The sequence below is a fragment of the Cyanistes caeruleus genome, chromosome 7 (genome assembly GCF_971803275.1).
Source record: "Cyanistes caeruleus chromosome 7, bCyaCae1.hap1.1, whole genome shotgun sequence".
NCBI lineage: Eukaryota > Metazoa > Chordata > Aves > Passeriformes > Paridae > Cyanistes > Cyanistes caeruleus.
The window spans coordinates 25,233,049-25,252,311 of NC_141707.1; the positions used below are offsets into that span (position 1 = coordinate 25,233,049).

Below are 19,263 nucleotides of genomic sequence, written 5' to 3' on the forward strand. Positions count from 1 at the left end.
AGGAGGAGGAAAGTAGCCCTCGGCAGGCAGACAAGAATGTGGCTTGTTTAGTAAAACTCCAAACATGCCTCATCCCAGAAAGATTGCTCCAGTTTGAGGCAGTCTGTGCTGCTGTAAGGATGGAAAATGCTTCAGAGCACAGGAAACCACTCCCTTCGGCAAAACTAATCTAATGCAGTATTTTGACTTCCCTAGCCTTGCTTTCGCAGACCCTCTGCACAGGGATGAATTGCTGATTTTATTAATTTACTTAAAAGTTTGTTACAAAAATTGGTAAATTTAAGCACATTGTTGCATTTATTACTTTAGTTATAATCTTTTCTTTATTACATTAGTAAAAATGTTACAGACTATGTATACAGAGACAATAATGACACTAAAGAACTGTAACAGAAGCTCCTATTATTGCTTTTTTGTTTGTTAATTTTTAGTTTCACTTGCATTCTCCTGTTCTCAATGAGTGAACCATCGAGCATGTCATTGCTAATCATGCTCTGTCTCCTGTGGGTCATTGCTGAAGCTGGAGTTGCACCCTTACATGATGAGATTGAACTAGGTCAAAGTAAAAAGTACCTGCATGGAATTGTAGAAATGATTTTTGCAGTCTGAAGGAAACATTTGACATAAAAATATGATGCATTAGGGACAAGAAATTTGCAGAGAACTGTCCATTATCAGAAAGTGTAAACTAAACAGGGGTCTGAAGATGTAATCCACCTCACAGGTTTGAACTTCTAGTGCTTACTTTGCAAAGCAGTTGTCCAGGCTCTCTGTCTAGAACAGGTAAAGAAAAATACACTTCCAGAGATTGTCCCTGTGGTTACAAGGGCTGTCTGCATCAGTCACTCAGAAATAGAACATTCCAAATGTTTGAAAGCCAGTTAAGTGAGATGGGTCTCACCTTCCATGATACTGAAAAAGAGACAAATAATCAGGTGCATGAGGGGGTTGTGAGAACCTTGGTTCTTAAAGACCCTCAATTTTGCTGTAGAGGTACAGCCTCCGCTCTGTTTCTGTGCTGGTGCTTTGAAGTTTCATTGCTTCTTGCAAAGGTTTTATGGAGTTCAAATTCTTCCCAGAGTTCCATACCACAGAGCAAGCAGCTCTCCAACAATGCAGTCTTATTAGAGAATTCAGCTTGTGCATAATAGTATGCCGCAATCTGCCAAAAAGTGGGGCGGAGTCATAAGGCAACTGTGATTTTGGACAACCTGCACAGAGAAAACTGGATGGTGGTAGGAAAGCTCTTGAACAAGCAGAGATTAGAAAGCTGTTTTGAAATAGATTAGTGACCATTGGGATTATAAAGGATCAAGTTCAAACACATGCAAAACAAAATCATAAAACCGGATCTATGTTTAAATTAAAACATTGTGTCCTAGAAACTTGGCTAAAATCAGCAAAAGGAGCTGGCTCTAAAAACACTGTTATCAGGATGAAGAGGGTAGGAGAGATAGGCCTGTAATGAAATAGGTGTGGGAGGAAGAACATTTGTTCAACAAAAACATGCTTTCATAATGCAGCTTTGTTATTTTAACTAAGTTTGGGCTTAAATGGAAGAATGGGTTAAACACTTGTAGAAGACATAAGTGAAACCTCCTCTGGAGCATTAGAAGACACAACAAAAAAAGTCTCTAAGAATCTGGGAAGGCCAGGGATTAACACAAAGTCCTGGAGGAACAAAAATTTCATTCCTTTTATCAAGACCCTGTACATCAGCTGGTCAGAGCATGGTGCTAAGGCACCAACATTGTAGGTCTGATCCCTGTATGGGCCATTCACTTCAGATTTGCACTTGGAAGGGACCCACAAGGATCATCAACTCTGAATATTTTGTAAAATCTGTGAATTAGAGGCTTTTACTTCTCCAACTTCCATCATTTGCAATTGCTGCTTAGTTTTAAGGAGCAATATAGGAATAGAAGAGAAAAATGCTTCTTAAAACCACTCAAAATATCCTTCTGTGACAAATTTTTAAACCTTGTATAAATTATTAAAGCAATGTAATCCTGAGAATTATGTTTAAGTGAAGACTAGGATGGTGAAGAGTTTAATACTTAATTTCTCTTTATACATATAAAGCTACCCTGGTCTTGGGTTGCACAATTTCTTCTTTAATTCCCACAGCCTTTGGCAAGTTTCTAGCTGTACAGGGTTCCTCTGTTGTAAAGTGATGTTTTAATGTAAGAATTCATTAAGTCCCATATGCTTTGCACTAGAATATAAGCAATGAAATCTCTAAAAGGTGCAGTTTAATTGAAAACTGACTGAAGTAATAGTATTTTTCAACTCTTTTGTTGTATTTTTCAGTAACTGAAAGTAGGGTTTATTGAAAAGTTGATAAAATTACCCATGTAAAGTCAAGGGTGTAAACTCAAGGTCCATCAGTTTTGTTCTTGCATTTATAGTATCACCTGGTACAAATTTGGGTAGACACTGAACAAACTGAATTCTAATGTACAGATGTGCGCAAAGTATCTACAACGAGGAAGAATTTACTGTCTGGACTACTATTGCATTCACATCTCTGTTCCTTAAAAACATTAGTCCTAGAGGAGAGTGATTCAGGGCAGGAGGAGATGGTCAGCACTTGCCACACCTGAGTTTTAAAGCCCTGACCTGATGTTGAATCCAGGAAAGCTCATGGTTACAGATCCCCCCTGTAGCTGCAGCTCAACAGGTGCCTGCAAACCATTGGCAGTGTTGGTTTGCAGTGGGTATCAGAAGAGTGCCCTGTTAAATGTGGTGTCCGAGCTGCAGAAGCTTAACTCCACTGTAAGTTGTAGCCTTTTACATCAGGTACCTCTCAGCTGTGAATGCAACTCTGAATATTTGTACTCTGCCTTTGTTTTGCACATACGGACAAGTCACTGAGTGATTAATGATCTGCTTCAACGCTGGGCCTGCACAGTTCCCAGTAATTAAACAATAAAAATGACTCTCCCTTCCTTCCTGTACTACAAAAGATTGCTTAACTGGTCTGTAGGACTTGCTAGAGCTTTTTGTTCAAATATGCATCTATTATATGCACACTCTTTTATGCAAGAGAGAGAATATGTTGCATATTCGTGAAAAAAAATGGGAAAAGGAAAGCTGAAGAAATAAGGTTTGGATTTAATCTTGTCTGTGTTCATTCTTTGGTGGGAGGGAGATCAGTAGGTCAAGATAAACCCAAGAAGGTTTATCTCCTTCTCATGACCCTCCCTGCAGTGACCATCAGTCGTTGTGTTGCTGCAGGAGTGAACCCAGTAGTGTTCAGGTCACGCGTAAGGAAGAGCAGCCAAAAGTTGCAGTTGGGTTTTCAGCTGGAGCTGTCCCCACTGTCAGCATTCAGATCTTGAAGCAGAATCAGGGAAGACAAATGCTGTACAGCCTGCTCACAGCAGCTGCTGGTTTTAAGTAGATGGTCTGCATGAGTTTTTTTTTAGTGTCAGTTGGGGCCTTCACAGCTTTTGGTGTCTTTGATGGGTGCAGTGAGGAGCAAGGGAAGGTGGAAGGTCAGAGAAACAAGGGCTCCCATGGCTGGACCTGTGTTCAGTAAGATGGAGCACTAACTTTTAGTAGATCATGAATTGATAGCTTTTTAAATGTTTGGGTTTCTTAATTGATGCAGGTTTTGGATATTATGTATACAAAATCCAGTACATATGTATAATTCTTACTCCATTTATTCTTCCTTTTTAAATTTGTTGAGAATTTTTACAATGGAACACAGAAGATGTTTAGTTGTTTAAAATGTAGCTGTTTTTAGTTATCTGCTAACAAAAAATTCAGATTTATTCTTAAAATAGGTTTTTATGAACATTTTTTTTCAGTTGGACAGTTTTACTCTGCTTTTTTTTCGAAAAAGATCTTTATGTTGAGACAATGATGGGAAATGCAAGCACAAATAATGCTTTCAGAAAAGTTTTTCACAGTTCATTGTAGGGATTTTTAATGAACTCATAATGCAGCTTTAACTAAAGCATTTACTACCTGTGAGTGCTATAATACAGAATGACAGGGCTAGAAAGCCTTTTTTGATGTCTTTCTGTACTGCTCTCATGCCAGAGAAAATGAATTTTGAAATGAAATTTTGATCTCATCCAAAATTTTATAGTGCATATTTTGGAAGTCACATATGCTCCTCACAAAACTAGATAATTTGAAATAATGTGTAAGTAGCCAAAAATACTCAACTTGGGGAAGAGCTTTTTTTAATTAAGGTAGTTAACTTCTGTATTTGGACCACGTCTCTCAGAGTACACTGGATTTTTGTTTTCCACACTGTGTAAAATCAATCAAAATAATTTCAGACCAGAGCCTGATGAATTTATCCATATTGGTAACATATTCTCAGATTACTTCCTCTTATTTCAACAGAACTGTGTGTGGACTAAAATGCTGTGTGCTGTGACCAAGGTTATTGGATATGGCTTTTATAAAGAAATAGGAAATCATCCATCACCATATTGATATGGTAACTTTTTGCTCCAAATATGTTGAAACTGAAGTTGCTTCACATAATAGAAGACCCCAAAGCAGAACTCAGTTTTGGGAATTCCAGAAATCCCCTCAGAAATGCAAGGTTTTGAAGACAATGTTTTTCAGTTTGTCTCCTACTTTAGGGTTTCTATTATTTCCTTGTTCATTTACTCCATCATCCATAGGTCTCCTATATTTTTCCAGTGTCATTAGCCTAACCTTTTCCTGGTTTATTTTATGATTATAGGATTTTAATTCCCATTCTCTGAAGGATAATAGATTTTAAATTAATTTGGTTGTCATGCTTAATATTGTAGTCTGACACTCTGTATAACAGCACACAAGTAGGAGAGGTCTCTGAGCTGTGTGGTCAGTGCTGGAGATGAGACAGGGACCCACACACCAGTTCTGTCTCCTTTTTTTATAGAGAAGGCTGTCGAAAGATGTGTCATGCAGGAAGTGGAATTTTTTCCAGTAGAACCAGAGCTAGTGTTTTAGGTGTGACATCCAAAGCCAGGGATGACTGGGCCATTAATGCTTGTTTTGTGCCAAAGTTTTAAAAGTCAAGTTCTTTGTGAGGTTATGCACCTCTGAGGTTTTCAGTACCAATCATCCTTTGCGAATGCAGACAGGGTGAAGAGTCATCAGCACTCACCATGGTTATATTAAGAGATTTTGTTGAAAATTTTTCATGGGCTTGTTTTTTTGCAGGTGGCCTTCCCACCTCATGTGTTTACTCTGCATTTGGAAACTTGTATGTTTTCAGGTCCAGCCATGTCTCATGAAGATGTTTCCAAACAGAGAGTGACTGGAGGAGTGTCATGGTAAAGCTTAGACAGCTCATGTGTCAGGAATTATTGGCAGAGAAGCATTTACATCCAAGTCATAACAGTGCTTCCACCCTGTGATTAGGGAGGGTGTGGTGTGATGCAGCAGAGCTGTGCCTCAGCCATAGGTACTTGGAAATATGGAAGCTAAGAGCAGGAAAGAAAGTATGCTATGCAAACCTTTCCACTGCTTCAATTCTGACATTAAAAATTGAAGTCATGGTCAGGATTGTATTAGGAAAAATAATAAGAATAAAAATAATAAGAATATTAAGAATAAGAATAAAAAAAATAATGAAGTATGGTGATGCCATTTCATGGCAGCATGCAAAATACCTCAAAAGAACAATCTTAAAGAATTTCTGGTTGCATTGGGTGTTCTTTGTAGAGCAGAGATAAAATGAGAATGGACAATTGTGGCATTTTCTCGGTGCAAGGTGTCAGGAGATAAAGGTGCCCACTCTCCCTTGTCAGCTGGAGTAAGTGGATGTACTGTGCCAGCTCTTCTGCCTCCTCTGGATGAGTAAAACACCTTTAAGTTGTGGGATATTACTGAAACCTCCAAGGGGTGGGGAGAATATGTTATAGACTTTTGGCCAGATTTTTTTCTCCACCCTCCTTAGATATACTTCCAAAGAGACAAAGCTCAGGATTCAGGATATACCTGAGCATATAAGACCATGTTTCTTTCCAGCAGGTTTTACAGCAATAGTTTTAAATAAAATATATCAGGCATTCCTGATGCTGTGTTTGTGTGTGGCAGCTTTCTTTGTGCTATGCTGAACGGTTGTTGGTGCTGTAGGAGGGCTCTGTGTTATTTAACTGTCATATTTGGAATATAACTTAAAACCATACCTCATTTGGAGAGTTGACCTCTGTGTATGAATGCTACTTGAACTAATTTTTCTTCTTTCTTCTCAGTTCCTGCAGAACCTTTATTGTGCAAGTTTGCTGATGGAGGACAGAAGAAGAGACAGAATCAGAATAAATACATACAGAATGGAAGAGCATGGCACAGAGAAGGCGAGGTGAGACTTGTAAGTCCTCCCTTCAAGCTTGAGTGTGGGTGTGCAGTAATGAATACTTAGGAAAATGATAGGCATTGAGACTTCTTGGCTTGGGTCTTTGGCATATTAAAAATGTGCAAGCAACTCTTACCTGACAGTTTGTGCCTCTATAAAAAAAATATTTAACTGTGTCTTTCTTCTGAGGAGAAAATGCAAAATGTGAAATGCTGAGTCCTATCTCATTAAAGTGAACAATAAAATCTCCTTCAACTTGTTCATAATATAAACTTCATCTTTCTCATATTATTTAACTACCAGAAACATAACTATGCTTACATGCAGTAAATAATCCTTTGATCTATGCAACACTAAAATGCACATACTTTCACAAGATTAAAATAGTATACCAGTGCCATGCAGCATTATTATTTTTAGTCAACAGTTGTTTTAATCTTTAATGTTCAAGATAATAGTTTCACAGACTTACTGTGGTTAGCAAGCCTAGACACCTCATTTATATTAGACAGGAAAATTCAAATGTGGCTTCTGAAAAACTGCACTCCCCATTCATTCTTATAGTTCATGTATTGTAAGCAACACCCTACCATAATCATCTGAATGCCCTGAATCTCAAACACACACATGTTCTTTTAGCCAGGTGTGTAATAGATTGCATTTTGTTCCTTGTGATGGGAACATGGAAACTTGTATTCACAATCGATATTGCTGATTCTCTTCACTGTATAATTACTTCTGTCAATTAACCTTTCCCTAAGTCTTGGTAATAAATCATTTTCAATACAAATTTTCAGTTAAAAATAAGACAACTAAAAAAAGAATAATAGAAATAATTTACAATTAAAATTAATTTTGCCAACTGTTTCTTTTCCACTTTTTTTTTTTTTTGTAAAGGCTGGAATGACACTCACATATGATCCAACCACAGCTGCTTTACAAAATGGGTATGTTGAGTAATAGCACACTAAGAAAATAAAAGTTTTCATTATAAAAGTTGCACAGAACTGGCATTTAATAAATCTTTCTGCATTTTCTAGATTTTATCCATCACCCTACAGTATTACAGCAAACAGAATGATCACTCAGACATCTATTACGCCATATATTGCTTCTCCAGTTTCTACATACCAGGTTTGTATTTAGAACTTGGTAGCTGAAATGGTTCATTGGAGCTTATGTTTGTTTATCAGTTGTTACATATGGTTTTATAAGGTCTCCAATAATGCTTTATTTCAATAAAATGGGTTCCTTGTGCTGTACAGGATGAAAGTGACAGCCTGAAAATCTGAGTGTGTGTTTCAGGAAGCACAGCGATTTAATGAGATCCTGGTGTCTTGCAAAACAAGTCTCTGGCTTGTGCTGATGGCTGAGGGATTTGTAGTCACCTCTGCATTTCACTGGGAGATTTTTCATTTTCTCTGTCAAATTCTTTTAATGTCACCTGTATATCCGAAGTAATTATTTTTTATTTAAAACCTTCTTGGTTTAATTAAATTAATTTTTAAAGATGTTTTCCATGCATTTTTAGCTTTTCTCTGTTTTTTTCTCAGAAAGCCCAACAATAATATCTTATGTAGTTGTACTTAGAAATAGAAACATTCTTGACATTAGAGAAGGAAATTTGAAAAAAAGAGCTCAGAGTTCACATTGCTTTAGCAATCAAATGCAGTGATTTTATGTTAGGAGTAAAGCATTTAATAGCCTAGGACAGTATTTCTAAACCAAAGGTTACTTTATTTTGAATAAACTAAAACATAAATTGTGGACAAGCTTTCTGAAGAAGGATTTTGATAGGTGTCATCTTGAGTCCTCACAAGGGATATTGATATACAATTCAACATATTGGAAAATTATATGGAACAGTTTTAGCACTTTGATATAGATCTCTTAAGAATCTTTCATCTTGGGGCATCACACAATTCAGTTTACAAACAACTTTCTTTAAATACAACTAGTATGGCTGTCTCAGATGTGTGCTCTGTAATTACTACTTCAGACATGCCAATTATGCCAGTGTACACTAAATGATGAGCTATTTTGGCATTTTACTGTTTAACACATAGATGGAGTAAACAGCAGTGATTCAGGTCATAAATAACCCAAACTAATTAAATTTAGAAAATTCTTACCTCTGTGTGTCAGGGGAAGGAGAAGAGGCTGTTTGCTTTCTAGTGAGGGAGACATGCTGAGCTTTCTAATGTGCTGTGTGTGTGAATGAATATGGAAGGGTATGTAAAGGGGAGGTAGAAGGCCAACAGAGGCACTGTGGGCCATTTCATCAGCTTCCTCTTGCAGAAATTTCCATGTAGCCTTCAATTCCAAATGAGGATGATGAGGAAGAATTGTCTAATATTAGTCTGGAGATCTAATGCCATCTTGCATGAGCCAAGTGTTGTGTGGGAGTTAAAACAGTGTTCTCTGGTGTGAAGGGCAGCTGGATTATTTTTATATTAATTTCTGAGCTAACTTATGCAACACAATGTTTGCTCTCGGCAGACAGTGCTAGACTGTATTTTTCAGTATACTGAATCATTCTGCTTGGTACTGCATTACCTCAGAAATTACAGTAAGTTCTTACCCAGAAAAATATTTCTGTAAAATTAACTGCTATCCTTTATTAAAATATAAATTATTTATCAATATAAGACTCTTCAATATTTAGAATCCAAGTAAAAATTGAAAGTTGGCATGGAAACATACTACTTAGCAATACAGTATTATTTTTTGGGCTTATTGAGATGGGCAGACCACAATCCATTATGTTTCCAGAAATGTAGTTACCAGTATTTCAATATACATGGCATGGAGCTTAAATTATTGCAGATGGAGTTATTAATATCATTATGCTTGAAGTGACACAGTAATTGGAATTGAAAATTAAATTGAAGTATTCTGTATTGGGGAGGAAGGAGGTTCTTGGCCTGAGGAATTTTGCAATTTGAGTATTAGTCACATCTTCATTACTGATCCCTTCTCACTGAAACCTGCAGCTTTCTGTCTTCTACACAACAGGACATATCACACAAGCACAGTTTTGGGTTGGTTTTTTTTCCTTTGAGGCATGGTATAACCTGCTCCTAGATTTATTCTTATTCAGGTAAACAAATGTAATAAAGTTTTGGCTAGTGTTTGTTTCTGCAACCCCTGTGTACCCAAATGACTGCAGTGAGCCAGTTACTATCATAGTGTGAGATTAGCCAAAGCTTTAGTCAGGCTGTACCGGTATTTTTGCCATTGAGATTTTGCCTGAGGAAAGGGAGTGTTCCTGTCTTTTTTATTCCATTTTCAAATTCCTGTTTGCTCTTTTCCTGACTGAAAAAGAAAAAACCAACAAACTAACACTGGTTTGAAAGTAAGTACCTAAAGTAGGCAAGAAATACTTCCATCTTCCAGAAAATACCTCACCTGGATTTTTTCAAGGCTGTGTGTTTACCTGTCCTTGTTCACAAGACTCTGGGAATGATGGCAGAGGCATTTAAAAGGCTTTAAATGTCCAGCAGTCATGGTGAGCCTGCTCTGTGTGCAGTGCAGGTCAGATTCCTGCCTTACCCTACACACTTACAGCAGGTGAGGAGGAAATATTTTTGTCCTTACCTTTAGTATTTCTTGCAGGGCACTATTTCAAAGAGCTGCTGCAATCAGCTCTTTTTAACCAGGATAACAATATGACCTGTTATTTGTCATGCAAAGTTAGGCATTCTACTGCAATTGAAGTATTTGGGCGGTCACCGATTTTGGAGAGAAAATGTGCTTGTTGCCAGAGCAGGGACTCTCATCAGAACCTCCTCCTCTTCCTGTGCTTTGGGAATAACACACCACAGTGTCTCAGAGAAGCACAGTTCTTCTAAATCTTCTTTTTCCTGGAACAAGATTACAGCAGAATTCCTGATTTATTTTTTTTTTTCAGTTGTGAAAATACAGTAATTTATTTTATTCAGATCATACCAGAAGGCAAATGGTGCTATGCCTTCTGAGATCCCAATTATTTTTCCACAAAGGAATTTCTGAGACACAAGGAGCTTCCTTTTTCAACATAGCAGAAGTCTGCCATTCATCTCTTTGGCCCCTTTCATTGTACTTGATCAAGTTTCTGAAACCTGCACTAAAAACATTGTCTTTTCTTCTGAAAGGTGTATGTGGTATTTGGTCTCCAAATCTTGTCTCTGATTTACAGGTTAGAATGAATACATTTTTCATAGAAATCAATGTTGTTCCACAGAGAAACATCCTTTAATCGGATTAAAAAGTCAATAAATAAGGGAGGAGGCATGTTAACATGATTTAAGTTATTATTATATCTAAGTTGGAGTATTCCAAGAATGTGTAAAATAGAAAATAAAATGCCAATTTTGTTCTAGGTTCAGAGTCCTTCTTGGATGCAGCCTCAACCATACATAATGCAGCACCCAGTAAGTTTTTATGCTTCTCTATTTTTGTGTTTTATATAAACACTTTACATACTTTAAGCAACAGGAAGTATGTCAGTTCCTGTCCAATTTCTTTCATGGATCAAAATTAAAAGCTAAAGAAAGACAGTAACCTGAACTGGGGCCTTATTTTATTAGGAAAAAAAAGAAAGCTACCTTCAGAGTATCAATGTGATGAGGACCATTAAAGAAAACTTCCAAGAGGAAACTTAGTGGTGTTGGGGTTTTTTTGTTTTGTTTTATTTTATTTTAAATGGAAAACACTTTGCAAATACCAAATGTTTTACATACTGTCTACCTTTCAGGAGCTGAAATTGGAGACCCAGTGTTCTAGAATAGGTCTACAATAGTTCAGACTGCATAATTTGTGAAAGACAGATGGATGTAATGATATGAATGACATTATGGGCATTCACTTGAGAAAACCTGCATAGCTTGTTCTGGCTTCACCACTCATGAGTAATGCTGGTCTCCCTACACTTTTGGCTGTGGCATCTGTACCAGACTGTCAGGCATTCTAATCTCTACTCTCCCATGAAATTTGGTTCTTGTCTATGTCATTTGCCAATTAAGTACCATTACATCTGAGACTTACTTGGGTTTCTTGAGATGAGCATTACTAATAATAACAGGCACTTTAATACGTGCACTCCCATAGTTAACAAACAAGTCTGTTTCCAGATATAGAAAGGATATTGTCTTTACTTTAATTAACCTCTCCATGCAGATTATAGAATGTAAATCTTCTTGGCAGAACACTTTCTTCTTGGGCATGCAGAGAAGGTGATGTTGAACCAGAACACCATCTCACACACTTAATTGTTGCTGTATTTGTGGTTTTTGATGTTAAATACACATACATAGAGCAGGTTTTAACTTCCTTCTCTATTAACACGGATTTTCATAAAACAACATTGTGCAAATAATGCTGTGAAAGACAAGAGTTGATATGGTATAATGGTGTATTAGTTTCACAGGTACACAAGATGAGATTTCACAGTTGAAAATAAAGACCTAGATTCTAGACTGAAGTTCAGTTTTGGCCTGTGCAAAGACGGGTGCTGTCTTGCTCATTTGCTTTTCAGAGAAGCCTGCAGTCTACAGACAGGAAATTCTTTCAGTGTTTGATGTGCCTGTGACTCATTTCATCTACACTGATCACATGGTTGTTTTTCCAAGTATATTCTACACTTTTTTTTTTCTTTTTTTTTTCTTTTTTTCTTTTTAAGAATTAGTTATTGATTCAAAATACTTGCTTTCAATGCACTGCAATTATTTCTGTTAGTTTTCAGCCTCCATTAATTTTAATCAACATGTTCTGCAAGCATAAGCCATACAAAGTATTTGGAAATGTATTTTTGTGGAACATGATTGGTAAAATGAAGTTTCTTGATAATCTTCCATTTCAGTTAACTCTGAAAACCTTATGAGTGTGCCCTCCATATTTAGAAGTCTAAAGTGTTTAAAAGTTTAGAGTATAATTTTTAGGAACTTAACAAAATGATACAGAAGCAATAGAAATGTCATCAAGAGCAGCTGGTATTTAGACAAAGAATCAGCATTGCTAAGTCACTTTTCTGAAATGTGTGTGCTAATGAAAGCAGCCACTAAGTAGGGCAGCTGTCTCGTGTGTGAACATCACGTGTGATGGGTAGGAACACAAATGTTCTCCTCCAAAGCCACCATTCCTAAAGATGAGATAAAAGTTTCTTCCTAAAGTATGAAATTCCAAAGCTTAAGCTAAGTGAATCTGTACCAGGTAACATGTGCAAATTTTTGCTTTCAAGTCAGCATCTGGTTAAACTCATATTTTACAAAGCATTTTCAGCAGGTCTCTCAAGTGTATTGCACATCAGTTGAAATGTACAACAGGAAGTCAAAGACAGTCTTCCATCTTGAAAATCTACAGATGCTCAAGTAAAATATTCAGAATTCCCCAGACCTGCTTTTTCAGTCAGTGCCTGGGATTAAAGAGTTCTTGTGGTATATCCCCTCAGAAGGCCAGCCCATACTTAGAATCTCAAATCAAAAATTAAATTAAATCTGTGTGCTGCAACCATTTCTTTGTTTCTCTGTTTAAACAGGGTGCTGTTCTGACTCCCTCCATGGACCACACCATGTCACTACAGCCTGCATCAATGATAAGCCCTCTGACACAGCAGATGAGTCATCTTTCATTAGGCAGCACTGGAACAGTATGTAGCAATTTGATACAAAATAGAACTTACCCAAGTAGAAAATACTGCGTGTAGATCACAATATCCCTGTGCAGCTTGCATGTGGGAAAAAGTAATTCTGTAAGTCATCTTATGTCCAGTAAATTATTAGAAACTGTCTCCATTTTAAAATTATACTCAGCAGCTTTTATTCAGTCTATTAGCTGATCAGAAATTGGAAATGAGTAAATAAAAATAGACTGAAACAGATGAAAGGAATCAAGTAGGTAACTTCAGAGTTGCATCTAAAAGATTAAAAATAGTTTTACTCTTTATACTCCTTTCTGTGACTCTAATCTCTTAAAGCATGAGACAGGAGTTAAATCAGAAGAGATTCAGACTTGCTTCTAAACAGCAAGACCCTTTTTTTTTGACCAGATTGGGTTATGAAAAGAAAATATCATGACTGGGGTTAGCAGAGAAGGAAAAGTCCTTTACATAGTCTTTGAAGACTAAATTTGAATTTTCTCAAAATAGATACATGACTTTTCTGGAAAGCCTATGGATTTCAGATGCAAAAGTTCTTCTCTCCTGTATATTGCTTTAAGGAAACAGTCAATATCCATTAAACAATACCATGACAGGTATTTTGAATTCTTTTGTACTTATATTGGGCTTTAACTCAATGTAATGGACTCTGTCTTTCTAGTACATGCCAGCCACAACAGCTATGCAAGGAGCCTACATCCCCCAGTACACACATGTCCAGACAGCAGCAGTTCCTGTTGAGGTCAGTATTTTATTTTATAAAATATCATATAAATATAATATATTTATATAAATATAAATATATTATATTATATTTATATAAATATACTGAGGTGTTGAGGTCATGTTGAGGTCAGTATTATATTTTATAAAAGACCCATGATAAGAAATATGAATATGATTTATTTTTTTTCTATGTAAAATTAGTGCTCAAAGGCAAATATTGTAACTGTGAATGTACTGTGAATGCCACATGTATTAAAACTATAAAATGTTATTATTCTCAACTAATATAGCCAGTGTTACAACAAAGCATTTGCTGTACTTACAGCAGTACATTACTCAGAGCAATCTTCTCTATGAGCATAGCTCAGGCAAACCCTGTGTTTTATCAAGCATAACTCCAATAGTGACAAGCCCCAGGGAATGTATTGTAGTTTTGATCTTTCAAGTAGTTTACCTGTGTAGAGAATTGTCTGCCAGCACACCTTGATTGTAGCTTTTTGCAAAAAATCCTGATTTGACCCTGGCATCTCAGGATGCTGTGCATGTTTGTCTAATAAATCTCTCCATTGAAGAGGAATTTTTCACTTTTGTTGGAGAGCATAACATAAGTAAACTGAATAATTTATCTACTACTTTGGCTTACCTTACACCCTTTCATAGGTCAGTATTTCTTTAACAGAGGAGCTAGACAAGGCATGCTGCAGCTCATGTATTCAGAATGAGTGCCAGACAGTCTGTTCCAGAGCCTGTAAGAAAAAAATATTTCATTTCAAAGTCTGTTTATCCAGAAACTCCAGAATTTGTTTGATTCATTTTGGTGCATCTGCCCATGTGGATCAGAGAAATTCTTTTGGTAATTACCTGATTGCTCTGTCTGCCAGAGCACTCTCAGCTGAATTAATTGCCTGGTTTCTGGGGAGCCTGGTGCAAAGTCCGATCTACAATTCTCTGTGTTGCCTAGTGCCAGTCCCATCACAGTACTCATAGTGTTTGTGTGGTAAGTAGATCTCATTCTTCTCCCTCCCCTTCAAAAGGAGAGGGACAGAAATGCTCTTTTATGTCTACAGATGGAAAATATTCTAGCAATGATTTGCTCTCTCTGTAATGTCAAAAGTTTGAGGGTTTTTTTTTTTCATTATCATCAAAGCATCTGAGGAAGTGTGAAGTTTGCATGATCATTTAATTTCTCTGTTTGCTGGAATATTAATCAAGATAAAGTTAACAACTCAGATTTGGAATACCTCACTTGAGGAATGTGATGAAGATTTTAGATTTAAAAACTGTTAATTGTATGAATCAAGTGGAAATACAGATTGCAGGTAATGCTCCTTGATTTTGTGTCTCATGGCTTGCCTTTTTATTTGCAGGAAGCCAGTGGTCAGCAGCAGGTTACAGTAGAGACATCCAGTGACCATTCTCCATATACGTATCAGCAAAATAAGTAACTGTGAGGTACGGGCTCATCCTGTCTCATGAAAGATGTGAATTCAAAGATGATTTATTTCATAATTTACAGTACTCTGTATTGAACTTCTTTTTTTTATGTCTTATAAATAATACTGATGATAATATCTGTGGACAGTGAAGCTTATTTGAACTTGGCCAGAGTTGAAAGCCAGGGAAGGAAACATGGGATCCAGAAGTGAATTAATGAATTCTGAGTAATATTGTTTTAATAATGTCTCCATACCATAACTGGATTATGTTGGATTTTAATTTGTTCATTTTAGCAGCGTGTACAGAACAATGAATTAATGCAAAAATACAAGAATCAAAATGCTAAAGGGAACTGTACTGGTAGACATATCATGCTCTAGTTTTGTGATACATGTAAGATTAGAAGCAGCTTTACGGCTGACTTGCAGACCACGGGCAGGGGGGAAGTCTGGTAGAAATCCTTGCTGACCTTTTCTCCTGAAGACTTCCCTTTTTCTAGGAAAAAGTAGTTTGGTCCAGAATTTTGTCAGTTTTTAATCCATGTCCTCATTTGGCTCTAATTCCAGAATTTTACTTTCCTACTCCAGGTTTCCTCTGGTTCTGCTTGCATGGCCTTTTTTACTAGCAAATCATTAGCTTTACCTGAACTTACTTCATACAAAATTGTTTTACTTTCTGTATAATTCCGTCCTGAAAATGGTACTTGCACGAGCTGTTCCCTTTTCCATGATCCATGTTTTAAAGTTTGAGGATTTAGTTCTTCCTCAACTCGTTTTTTTTTGTTTTGTTTTTTTTTCTTTTCTTTGAGTGCTTTTTAAGCCAGGCAACTTGGCTACATAATTTTCTACATCACATTTTCTAAGACCTCACACTGAAAAATTCCATTCATCTGCAATAATGTGCTGGAGGCCATGTTAGAGAAGTTTTTCTACAGCCCTTGTGATATTTATTTGATACTGAAGAATCAAAATCAGTTATGTGCTATCGTTGTGTGATATCTCTCTAAAATGTATTGATCCAACAAAACACACATTTTGGCATTAGCTTTGATCTTGCAGGTCAGCTGTGCTGTTTGACAACAGTGCTCTCATCCCCATTATTGGCAAAACAGCTTCTTATACAGAAAGACAGAAACAAACCAATGGGGAAACTTGGCAAATTCAACAGATGGCAGAGCCTGCGTAGCACAGCATATGACCTGTGTTATTCCTGTAGTCGGGCCAAATGCTGGCATCTAGAGGAAGCCCACATCCTTGATTTGCTTCCAGGGCAGGCAGAAAGCAAAGCCACAGGCTCTTCTCGTTATCCATCTCCTCGTGTTAAAATCATGACTCCTGCACGTTTCCCATGCCAAGGCTGCTGCCTGGTGTTAACCGCTTTTCAAGGAATTATTTGTTTTGCCTTAAGTCTTCCCTGTGGGCATGTAAAACCTCCTTACCAACAGAGATCTGTGGTAGCCAGTGAAGCGTAATCCTGCATGTCACATCCCCATCCTGCCTCTCTCTCCCAGCCTGTCAGTGTCTTTCCCCATAGACTGAGGCCAGGCAGGAGGAGCAGCCTTAAGTCTCCTGAAAGGATGAGTTGTTGACATCTGAGACATATTTTGTATTGATGACTCTGTGTAGAATTCTAAGCTCTGTGAGCAATTCTGTGTGTTTTCTGTAAGTCAGTTCTCCACTTACTTTATTCTTCAGAGAAGCACTGTTACCTGTATTTATATGTAGCAGGAGCAAGTGAAATCTGTGTCAGCAGACACTGTAGCAGTGGGCACATGGGGAAGGTTAATATTACCCAGCTGATTTCAGCCTCAAAGCATGGCATTTGGTATTTCTGTCCCTGGAACATGCTGGCACTTGTCTTGTTTCAGACAGGTGAAGGGGAGGGAATTGACAGTTATTTCGTGCCCTAAATACAGGGAACACTGCAGTCTCTTGATTGTTGTGGCTTTGTCACCATCGTCAAACTGAAACTTCTTTCTAAATGTGCATGCAGCACTTTTGGGAATGTCCTGTTTAAAGTCAGTGTCCAAATTCCCATAATTCAAGGGGTAAATTACAACTAGCACATTTGCATGAGTGGATACAGTCAGTCAGAAATACACAGTGTCTTTCCTCTGGCAGCTACATTTAATAACTTTACAGCTTCTTTTCAAAAAGTTGCTCCTATGTGAAGAATAGTCAAAGGGACTTGAAAAATAAACCAAACCTGTTTTATATGCACCTACAAATGTACAAGCCTTAAAATACCAAACTTTGCCTTTCTTTGAAAAATTAAAAAATTGTGTAAACTTTTGTCATTAGCTGGGTATTTTTTTAAACCCATGTGGCAATATAAGCCAGTACATTAAAAAGTCTGCCTTCAAATTTGATGAGCCCTGACCTGCTGTTCAATGTTACCATCAGGGAAGCACAGTAGCTGTGTCTGTCTTAGCTGTCGTATGTAGCCTCCTTGAGGTTGCACCAAAAGAAAGATATTGTTCCTTTTCCAGAGATCAAAAGCCTGGGAGATGCCACAGGAGTAGCACACTCAACCACTTTTGGTCGATTAAAAGGAACAACAACAACAACAAAACAACAAAGAGGGGAAGAGCTTTGAGTGCAGCCTCTCAGTTCCCCCGTGGGAGCTCTGTGTGCTGAGCAGGCATTAGAGAGAGAGGGGGAAATGCAGCGCAGGCTCTGTCAAGGTGGAGAGCCTTATCCTGGGAAGGGCCAGGACCTGCAGTGCCGCCTGTGTTACTTGCCAGGTTTATACTCAGATTCATTTAGTCTTCTCACAGCTGTCTAATATAGGAAATCAGTTAGTTTTGTGGACACCTATGTTAGAAAAAAAGTGTATGATTGTAACTCCTCTCTAGCTCTGACCTTTCTGTGTTACAGATGTCCAGTGTTGACCTGGCCTGGAGAAGGGTGCAAAGGCTGAAACAATCATGGATTTTACTGATCAATTGTGCTTTAGGAATTATTGACAGTTTTGCACAGGTTCTTGAAAATGTTATTTATAATGAAATCAACTAAAACTATTTTTGCTATAAGTTCTATAAGGTGCATAAGAAAAACCTTAAATTCATCTAGTAGCTGTTCCCATGAACAGGTTTATTTTAGTAAAAAAAAAAAAGTTTTTATCAAGTGTTATGACGCAAAAAAAAAAAAACCTTCAAATTTCTGGGTATGCACAGATGACCACGAAGACTTATTCACGTGCATGACAGAATTTGTGTTTTGGTTTATTTTTATTTTGTTTGTTTCTTTTATCTTTTTTTTTGTATGAAATGGATTTTTCTGAAGTTTAAAATAGTAAAACATCTAAGACGATGTTCTGTGCTTGCAGTGTGTGAGTGTTGCTTTAGTGCAGTGTTGCAGTTATAGTGTCTGGTCTCTTAGCTTTCTGTTTTTCTTTTAATGTAGTGTGAAGTGTCTTATCCTTTTCTATAAATTCCAATTTGCCTTAAATCTTTCAATGCTGTAGCTGTTTCAGTAAGTAGTCCAAACTAATGGTGTAGAATGCTTTGACCAAATGAGCTGGTCTATTATGCCTTGTAAAACAGCAGCATAGGGCTTTTAAAGGTAGTCAATAAAAATTGCTGAAAATTTGGCTTTTTTAATGTGTAGTAAGTGTTTTTAATGATTTTTTTCACATAATATGTAAGGTAGTGAAATGCAAGAGGGGAAAAAATGTTTTGTGTGAAACACATTTTCTGACTGGGGAAATTTTAATAGTATAAATTGTTTGTAAGGCCATATGCCAATAGTTCCCTCTGGTAGTTTGAATGATTTAGGAACTCTGCTGTATGATGCAATGTAAAATCTTTTTTTGCCTTTTTTCAGAAACTAACTTGATGTTCTAGTTTTAGCATAGGTAGAGTAGGGAGTTTGGGGTGGAGATATCACCGAATGTTTTTGTCCTTCCTTTATACTAATGATAGTGCTTTAGGATGAGGATTGTGCTGAGACTTAGCAAACATAAAAGTTGCTATCACAGCAAAATGGCAAAAGCTAAAGGACTCATTTTCAAACATGTGCTGAGATTTAAGTAGAAGCATAATTGATTGGGTACTAGCTCTCTATAGTAGGTAAATAAAAATAAAAAGACTTGGCACTTTTAAAAGGTAACTTTACCAAAGAACAAAGAGCCAGTAACCAATAATTCTGATTTG

General features: G+C 37.1%; 1 protein-coding gene across 17 annotated transcripts in view; it reads left to right on the plus strand.

The window, feature by feature from the left end:
• The window catches only part of RBMS1 (RNA binding motif single stranded interacting protein 1), a 339,988-nt gene extending 321,277 nt beyond the window's left edge, over positions 1-18,711 (plus strand). For 9 of the 17 annotated variants that reach the window (XM_086898568.1, XM_086898556.1, XM_086898564.1 and 6 more), the window contains 8 exons: positions 6,213-6,319; positions 7,211-7,260; positions 7,354-7,447; positions 10,675-10,725; positions 12,828-12,938; positions 13,609-13,689; positions 15,041-15,125; positions 17,987-18,711. In XM_086898568.1, the coding sequence (XP_086754694.1) occupies positions 6,213-6,319; positions 7,211-7,260; positions 7,354-7,447; positions 10,675-10,725; positions 12,828-12,938; positions 13,609-13,689; positions 15,041-15,118 (572 nt within the window). In that variant the 3' untranslated portion in view covers positions 15,119-15,125; positions 17,987-18,711. Of the gene's footprint in view, positions 1-6,212; positions 6,329-7,210; positions 7,261-7,353; positions 7,448-10,674; positions 10,726-12,827; positions 12,939-13,608; positions 13,690-15,040; positions 15,126-17,986 lie in introns of all 17 variants that reach the window. The other 8 variants (XM_086898559.1, XM_086898555.1, XM_086898557.1 and 5 more) reach the window with 1 other exon arrangement.
• The last annotated feature ends 552 nt before the right edge of the window (positions 18,712-19,263 follow it).